Source organism: Dendrobates tinctorius, unplaced genomic scaffold (assembly GCF_039654945.1).
Source record: "Dendrobates tinctorius isolate UK_male_01 unplaced genomic scaffold, ASM3965494v1 ptg000143l, whole genome shotgun sequence".
Lineage (NCBI taxonomy): Eukaryota > Metazoa > Chordata > Amphibia > Anura > Dendrobatidae > Dendrobates > Dendrobates tinctorius.
In genome coordinates, this window is record NW_027361810.1 from 39,668,220 (window position 1) to 39,677,500 (window position 9,281).

At 45.0% G+C, this 9,281-nt stretch overlaps 1 protein-coding gene across 3 annotated transcripts in view; it reads right to left on the minus strand.

Moving 5' to 3' along the window:
- STK39 (serine/threonine kinase 39) overlaps positions 1-9,281 on the minus strand; it is a 443,332-nt gene that overhangs the window by 153,822 nt on the left and 280,229 nt on the right. Inside the window, exon 16 of one of the 3 annotated variants that reach the window (XM_073545798.1) lies at positions 873-2,032. The exons of the other annotated variants lie outside the window; for them this stretch is intronic. Within the exon in view, the coding sequence (XP_073401899.1) occupies positions 2,029-2,032 (4 nt within the window). The 3' untranslated portion in view covers positions 873-2,028. Of the gene's footprint in view, positions 1-872; positions 2,033-9,281 lie in introns of those variants that run through there. 3 annotated transcript variants of the gene reach the window in all.

The window sequence follows — 9,281 nt, forward strand, 5'->3', positions numbered from 1 at the left end:
ATTTCCCCTTTCCTTCTTTAGGCCTATGTATCTCTCCGGCTGTGATCGAGGGGTCTAGGTCATCGTAGGAACCCCCCACGGCTACTGCTAGTTGTGTTGATAGGTTCAGGGGTCTGCAATCTGATAGTTGCCAACTTCTCTGGTTTTCTGGACTTAGCTAGCATTTCTGTTTTTGCCTCCTACGGTGTCTCAATCATAACATGTATGACGACGAGTATATGGGCACGGGACTATAGTATGGAGGATGTGTGATGGGTATATGGGCACTGGACTATGGGATGGATTATATGTATGATGGGTATATGGGCACGGGACTATGGGATGGAGGATATGTATGATGGGTATATGGGCACGGGACTATGGGATGGAGGATATGTATGATGGGTATATGGGCACGGGACTATGGGATGGAGGATATGTATGATGGGTATATGGGCACGGGACTATGGGATGGAGGATAATTATAATTTGTTATAACTAACCACAGTTAGTTACTATGCCCGGGCAGTGCCGGGCACTCCAGCTAGAATATATATATCGCTTTTTCCTTTTTAGGTCCTATATGGATCAATAGAATATACTTGAACAGTGGTAGCTTTTTGTGTTTTGTACCGGCTTACTAAAGAGGTAGGTGACACATAGAGTTCTTCTATCAAGGTGAGTCCTTTCATTCTTTTCATGTCGTAGGATGTGAAATATGACCTCTATATATGCTGGCGCCTTCAGCCATCATCGGCAAGCACTGTGACAGATTTCCTTTTCCGACGTGATTTATAACCTATTCAGACTTACAGAACAGTAATAAAATGAGATCTAGAAGCGCGGCCGTTTTTGATTTTGCATTTTATTTATTTATTTACAATGCTTGCATAAAAAGACAATCAGAGTGTCACGAAAAGCAGCTCTATTTCTGGGAATCTCATAACTCATTGCCCTGAAGATCTGATATTTAAAAAAAAAAAAGGACAGGGAACATGAATACAAATGAATGGTGGATACGGTATTGTGTCAAGGTACAGGACACACAGGCTGCAACTGATGGGGCGGCAAAGGGAAAACATTACAGAAGATATTTAGTAATGATTTAATACTTGGAAATTTGTAGCCCATGACTCACTAAGAAGCCCCTTCCTGTAGCCTTATTTGGGTTTAATCCCAGAGGGAGCCATAAAGAGGAAAAAATGTTCGTCGGGTGAAATTAACTTTTGGTTTGGACAAAAGATCATAGTTCTAGGTAGCACATATTCCAGTGTAAATAGCGCTTGCACTGCTGAAAACAATGGCAGCTTATGTGCACTGAACGACCTATTACGTATCGTTCAGTGTTCTCTGAAAGACGTGTTGGCGTAATCAGAATATTAAGCTACCGGTGTAAATGGACCTATACTCTTCCAGGAAAGATTGAGACCATCCCCCTTTTCTCTTGTGTGTGCAGTGTTTGCAATTTTTGTATCATCAACAACTCAAGTAACTGTTATTAAATCATCCATTCTCCAATGATAATGAGATGACTCAGCAGCTCTGTCCTGGTCCACAAGGCAAAGCTGACAAAAAAATTTGTATTACCACCTTAATCTTACAAAACTTTTTTTCTATGCTAGAGCTTTGTTTATAGGTTTATACCCATCTTAGTGTTGTATGGTCGAGACAGGAATATCTCGTCTTGACTACGGTTATATAAGGTGGGATAACTATGCTACGCTATTTTAGCAACTGGATAAACATATTATTTTCTCAGCTATTCACGACTCAGATTGGAATAACCCTTGAAGTAATGTGTAATTTTCCTTTAGCTTTTAGTGTCATTACCCTACTAAAAAGTCATAAACCCGTAAGTCAAGGATCCAGTACAGGAGTCCGTAATTACAATCAATATATGTAGCGAAATCTTGCTTGGATCTACTATGGAAGAAACGAGAAATAACACAGTACCACAAAAGTGTTCATTGTATCTAGAAAAAATATCTATCCTCTCGTCTCTCCTTTCCTTTCGGCTCGAGATGTTCCAGGATGACTGGAAAGAGACAACTACCTTTAAAAAAAATAAAATAAAAAAGCAGTTACGCAAATAAACTTTTTTCAAAAACGTTAATGTCACACCACTCATCTACAGTGGAAAGATAAGTAAAAGAAGACATCACAATAAACTGATGAAACAATCAGGCGACAAGCAATTAGGGCCCTCTCCAAAGCAAACACAAGGCCAATGTGAGGCTGATAACAATGTCATCCGATGATCCGTACATTCACTTTACTACTTTCCATAGAAGTTTGACCTCTGCAAAGATGGATAGCTACGTCGCGGAAGCAAACACCATTACAAGTAATCTATTTTATCCTGGTGTATCGGAGGTACGTACATACAGTATATATGAGGCTTATGCACTGTGCATATAGAAAATGGTATATGTGTATAGCAAGAAAAAGCAGAATAGCTATGGATTTGGCAGAAAAAAAATCCCACAGCAAATATTAGGATTTGTGCTGCCAAAGGCATTAAGAATTAAGGATTTTCTGCAAATCCCACCCATGCCTCTAGGCTCAGCATGGCAAATATATGCTGTAAATATAGAAAATAAATGGTTCTTCCAAGGAGGAATCCTGCAGCAATCTACACACAAGGGGTTACGTCTCCATCCTGCCTAGGATGCAGGAGGGTGCACACTAGTGATTAAGCTGTAATAATCAGACATTCTCCAGCATTCAAGAAAAGGAAAAAAAAGAACACAAAGAGCACCTGTCTCCACACAATGGTGCACTGGGGCTACAATCACACTTGTAGCAAGGGCCGGACTGGCCGTATGGCAATTATGGCAAATGCCAGAAGGGCCTGTCTGGCTGTGGGCCGCTTTGTCTGCTACGTTCTTAACAGAATCGGTGTTCTCAAGACGCCCATAGTGTTAAGAGTTGTGATGTAGCACAAAATCTCTGACTCCATCACTTACCCCAGCAGCCACGGGTATCATTAGAAATATTGGTCTTGTAGTAAATCTTGCTTTCCTCCATCCAGGTTAATATTGGTAATATATCCCATCTGGTGCTCGGGACAGTGACAGCATTGGCCTGTGTGATTTCAAATGCCAGGGAGAAATTTCAGTCCTAGTCCTGCTTGTAGCCTTAAAGGGGTTGTCTGGGCTTTTCACATAATCTCAGTACATATCTGGGCTGCAGAATTATGACAATAAGTAATTTACTTTCTGCCACCAGTTTGCACGGTTTTCTAGATATTCTGAACAGAACGTCCAAGGGGGGGTGTTATGGCATTGAAATGAGAACCAGTCGTAACCTCCTACTCTACTCCAAACATGCCCTCTATAGCAACAACCCCACCCTCCATAGCTACAGGCCCTCCCCATCCACATGAAGCAGCCCTCATCACACAGGAATGAATTCTTCCCCTCCAGCAGCCTCAGTGCAGAGAGCAGAGAGCTGCTCCTCCCCCAGACACACGCTGAACAGTTATCTATGGAAAGTGAAAGTAGTGAGGAGGGAAAATCATCCTGTATTCTGGGCCACTCCATGATTACAATACATAACTCATTATCAGTAATCCTTCCCTCACTGTCCCAGGCTGCTGGCAGCAGTGAGAACAGACTGTGTGATAGCCAGTGATGGGGGTCTGCAGCTTCTAATCTGCACAGGGGATGGCCGTCACTGATGTAATCTGTTGTGTGACAAAGCCTCTGCTGTGTGAATGAGACAGCTCTGTGTCACTGATGTCTTCACACAGCAGCAGATTTGGTGCAGTGTATGTGTGAAGCTCCACCAAACTCCCAGCAAGCTCCAGTGACCAGCACCACCCACTGCCCACTCATTGGCTGGCAGTAAACTGCACCAGCACTCATCTTTATCATCATTCCAGCATTGGAAAGAACACAGCAGTGATCCTGTATTTGTGAAAGCAGCACAATACATACTGTACATACATACACCCCCCAACACTTCACACTGTTACAGCTGCTGATTGGACAGTCTGCTCCCATCAGTATTTGTGTCATTAGAGACACAGTGCTCACACATACACTGCACCAAATCTGCTGCTGTGTGAAGACATCAGTGACACAGAGCTGTCTCATTCACACAGCAGAGGCTTTGTCAAAGAACAGATTACATCAGTGACTGCCATCCCCTGTGCAGATTAGAATACAGGACGATTTTCCCTCCTCACTAGGTTCACTTTCCATAGATAACTGTTCAGTGTGTGTCTGGTGGAGGAGCAGCTCTCTGCTCTCCGCACTGAGGCTGCTGGAGGGGAAGAATTAGTTACTGTGTGAGGAGGGATAGGCTTCTTTATGTGGACGGGGAGGGCCTGTAGCTATGGAGGGTGGGGTTGTTGCTACAGAGGGCATGTTTGGAGTAGAGTAGGAGGTTACAACTAGTTCTCATTTCAATGCCATAACACCCCCCCCTTGGACGTTCTGTTCAGAATATCTAGAAAACCGTGCAAACTGGTGACAGAAAGTAAATTACTTATTGTCATAATTCTGCAGCCCAGATATGTACTGAGATTATGTGAAAAGCCCGGATAACCCCTTTAAGGGAAAGACACATGCAGCTAGGAATGGATCAAAAAGAAGCAAAAGTGTAAGACTGCCATCACAGGGATAGAATAGCATTGGTCCGAGTGCTATCTGGTAAAACATTGGTTAGCAGTCAGTCGTGTTATGCAGTTGTGTGAGCAAGCCCTAAAGAAAAGACTTTACGTTCACATCAGTATCAGAACTCCATGGCCTATCTGTCACGCCGTTCTGTCTGTATCTGCTTGTCAGCGTGACAATGCATGTGTTTGCTTTAACCCCTTACTCCTTTCCCCCTAATTGAGCTGGGATACTGCTGGCTGTTACCTGTATGGAACCTGCTCAGTTCCCTGCTCTGCTGCGTAGCTGCACATGTATTGTTAGGTTTTTGCTCTGCTGCTTGACCATTCACATGTGCGGTCCCTGGTCGCCGCTGTGGAAGCTGTCCGTGGGTTGTGAGGTCATTTGCAGCTGGTGCATGACTTTCCACGTGTGTCTTGGCTGGCAGCCATGGCCAGGTGCTCTAAGCTGCAGTTCCTGCACTGATTGTGCTGCAATGGTTTCTGTGTGCTTAGGGTGTGCGCGGCCACACCTCCCCTGCTTTTATCAGGGTTAGTGTGTGTACTTGAATTGCTGTCCCCAGCCAATTGCTGAGGGGCAGCTCTTTTATAAACTGACTCTGCCCTATGGGCGGGGCCAGAGCTACTCACAACTCACAAAGCTCCTGGACTTTGCCATGTGTGTCTTGTGTCTCTGTACCTCGTCTGTCTCGGTTATGGTACCAAATTCCCTGCCTTGATTCCTGCTTTGTCCTGTTCCCTCGCCTTGCCTCGGAGGCTGTATATCCGCGCCTGAATCCCTGATCCTGTACCTGTCCTGTACCTGACCCTGTCTAAATTCGACCAGGCCTAGAGGCGGTGTATCCAGGCTTGAATCCCTGATCCTGTACCTATTCTGTACCTGACCATGTCTGAACTGTCTGCTGTGTTATTTTCCTGGAATCCCTCTGTGTTTGGAGCCCCGCACCCAGTGAATCTGAGACTCTTGTGACCGGTGTTCCTGCTGAGCATCTACTATGCTGTGCTCTGACTACCATGCGGTGCTAGCTCCATGCAGGCCCAGCAATCCTGCGGTGTTAACACCATCACGCTTGAGTTCCTTCCTAGGTCCGATGCCCGGAACCTGATGACCGCTGCCTGGAGCTGGATGACTGCAGTGGTGCCTGTAGGTCGTGTTGGATGTCCGGAACCAAACGACTCCCGTCTGATGTTTGCCGGTGACCCTGAAGTCCTGTGGGTGACCCTGATGTCCTGCCTGCGTTTGGATGACCTTGTGTTGTGAGTTCATTTTCCCCTTCGTCACTGAGGTCTGGTGAACTCCCTATTCTGGTAAAGGAAGGTAATGAGCCTGATTATCAGGCACCTGAGACTAATGATGATGACTGGCTGAGTGGAGTCACGGACTGGACATAAGGCTGCCGACGCCCTTCTGCCCTGCGGGTGATTTCTCTGTGGACTTCTAGGAAACCAGTCTGATTCCTGCTCCTCTAAAGCTAAGTTTTCTGCTTTGCCTTTTAGCATTTGTGTTTTGTTTTTGTTTGCCTTGCTTTTCTGGATTCTGCCATTCCCTGCTGGGGTGAGCTGATTCTCCTTTTGCCGGTTGCTCTGTCTTCAGAATATTCCTGAGTACTGACATAGCCTTTTTGAAGCTTAGCATCTTCAGGGCCTTTTTCACTGTCAGTCTGTTGGCTCTTATTTTCATAGGGTTTTTCACGGATTGCAGACAGCAGCCTTCCTGTCCTTTCCTATCTAGTTAGCTTGGGCCCCGTCTTTGCTCTATCTTTCTGTCTGTGTTGTGTTCTTTCTTTTTGCTTCACCGTCATTATATGTGGGGGGCTGCCTTTTGCTTTGGGGTCTGCTCTGGGGCAGTTTAGATTTCCATTTCTGTCTTTAGGCTATTTAATTCTCCGGCTGTGATCGAGGGGTCTAGGGCATCGTAGGAACCCCCCACGGCTACTGCTAGTTGTGTTGATAGGTTCAGGGGTCTGCAATCCGATAGCTGCCAACCTCTCTGGTTTTCTGGACTTAGCTAGCATTTCTGTTTTTGCCTCCTACGGTGACTCAATCATAACAACCTTGTGTATCCTGATGACCTCGTGTGTCCTGATTTCCTGATGACCTCGTGTGTCCTGATGTCTTGATGACCTCGTGTACCCTGATGTCCTGATGACCTCGTGTGTCCTGATGTCCTGATGACCTTGTGTATCCTGATGTCCTGATGACCTCGTGTGTCCGGATTTCCTGATGACCTCGTGTGTCCTCGTTTTGTCTATGTACTCTGACTTTACTGTAAGTAAACTTTACTTTATTTATACCTGAAGTTGTGCGGTGTCATCAAGTCCTACGTGTCCTTGTCCACATGCTCAGCTACCACAGTATCCCGGTCGCTGCCCTTCCCTAGTTCGGGTAGGCCCGGGTCCTCCTCTGTGGTATGAAGGGTCCATATTGTGTCCCCGGGGGACGCCCGCCCCCTCGCCATGGCGTGGAGGTACCTGCTGGGCCGCGTCTGCGGCTTCAGTCGTGACACTATCTAGTAAGTCACTACAGATAGACATACTCTGTTCTTTGCAAAACTCCTGTGATTCCTGCTTATCCTCAGACATACTTGTTAATCCTTCGCTTGCTTCCATCTGGTTAACCCGTCAGTTGCAGTAAGCATCAAAAACTGTACTCTGTTTATATTGCGCATACATCTTTGCAAATCTCCTGTGTTCCTCTGCATTCCGCTTCAGACTTTGTGTCCCTCTTCATCTGCCCTCCTGGTTCTGTGGCTTCCAGTGTGTCCAAGTCCTTGTTGTTCCATGTGTCAGTGTGCCGAGTCCATGTGTCCACCCTGACCTGCATCTTCGAGAAACCACCTCTCCTGGTAAGCTGAACAATATGTAATCGGTTCCCCCTTTGCATCTATAATAGCATCCACTCTTCTGGAAAGACTTTCTACAATATTTTGGAGATGTCAGTGGGAAGATTTGCCCATTTATCCAGAAAAGGATTTGTGAGGTCAAACACTATTGTTGTACAAGAGGATCGGGCTCACAATCTCTGTTCTAGTTCATCCCAAAGGTTTTTGAAGGGGTTGAAGTCAGAGCTTCCTGTGGCCAGTCAAGATCTTTCATACCAAACTCCACCCAAATGTCTTGATATGCTGATGTATTAGGATTTCTCATTAATGGAGTTAAGAAGCCTAGACCAACCCCTGACAAAATAGCAACATAACATTGTCCCTCCTCCAACAAAATTTACAGCGGGCACATTGGAGTCAGGCAGGTAACGTTCTCCTGGTATCTGCCAAATCTAGACTCATCAATCAGATGCCAGATAGAGAAGTGTGATCTGTCACTCCATAGAACAAATTTCCACTGCTCCAGAGTCCAGTTGGTGGTGGCTTTACACCACTATATCCAACGCTTGACATTGTGCTTGGTGATGCGAGGTTGCACGCAGCTGTCTGACCATAGAAACTCATACCATGAATAAATGGAGTGAACTGAATGGTTACACTCTATTCCAGGACCACGCTGATATCAGCGAGCTACTTAGAATGAGACATTTTTCACAAATGATAGCAAAGGCAGACGTCAAGGCAAAGAGCTGGATTTGGAACTGAATTAAAAACTTGAATTCAGAGTTTAAGAGTTGTGTTTCTATACTTTTGCCCATATAGGGTAGGGCTATAAGATGACTTTGAGTGCGACACAGGTAGCGCGGCCAATGACCACTGTGTAGCAGGTACATTACAGCTCAATACAAGTGAATGGAGTTGCACTGCGATCCTCAGGGCTTCACGGCCGCTAAATGCAGATCACAACAAAACGGGGTCCAATTTTTGTGACTCTTGTTGCAGTCACGGTACCCTAGTGGTCCCGATTCATAGCGATCTTTGGCCACGTGACCTGTGCCGCCGTGTAGCCCCAGCCTAACAGATGGATGGAACATTTATGTCTGTCAGAGAATATTGCAGACTCTTCACAGATTTTATTTATTAATCATGAAGTTATTTTATCATTTTGCTTTCTAATAAATCTTTATTTGCAGTTTTAAATGCCATTTTCTTCTCAAGGCAAAATTAAGAAGCAGCAATTAATTGTCACGGCATTTTTTGTTTTCAGTTCAATCTAGTTGAAAACCAAAATAACAAGAGCATACGTGTTTTGGTCTATCATTCTTCTGTTTCCTGACACAGACGTAGAAATAGACTCAGATTTTAGTGCAGAGGGGCATGAAGCCACTAACTCTGATAAAACTGCATCCAGCAGCCAAGTGCAAGTAACCATTGCTCGAAACCATTACCACTACGAAAATGAAGCGACGGACGGACTCCGATGGAAGAAGTGACCCGTTCTGATGCTCAAATGCTAAGCTGTCTGGAGCGCGTTTGCCAAATATTACCAGTTAGTAATTAAAGCATACGTCTTATAAACAGCTTCAACAAATCCTTTGCAAATCCTTCCAGGCCCCCTGGAAAAATAAATGATGAGCTGTATATTGAAAACCCCACAGGCCTCCCCTGTAGCCACATGGGGTTGTTTCACTTGCTTGGATTTACTTACCAGAAATTAAATATGGAAATTGTTTATGTATATTGTAAACCGAATGCTTTAATTGGAAATTACTTTGCAAATGTATCCGAATTACAGAGGGGATAACTATCGGGGGTCACAGGAATGGCAGCTAATATGGGGCCCGAATCTACGCAAAAATATTA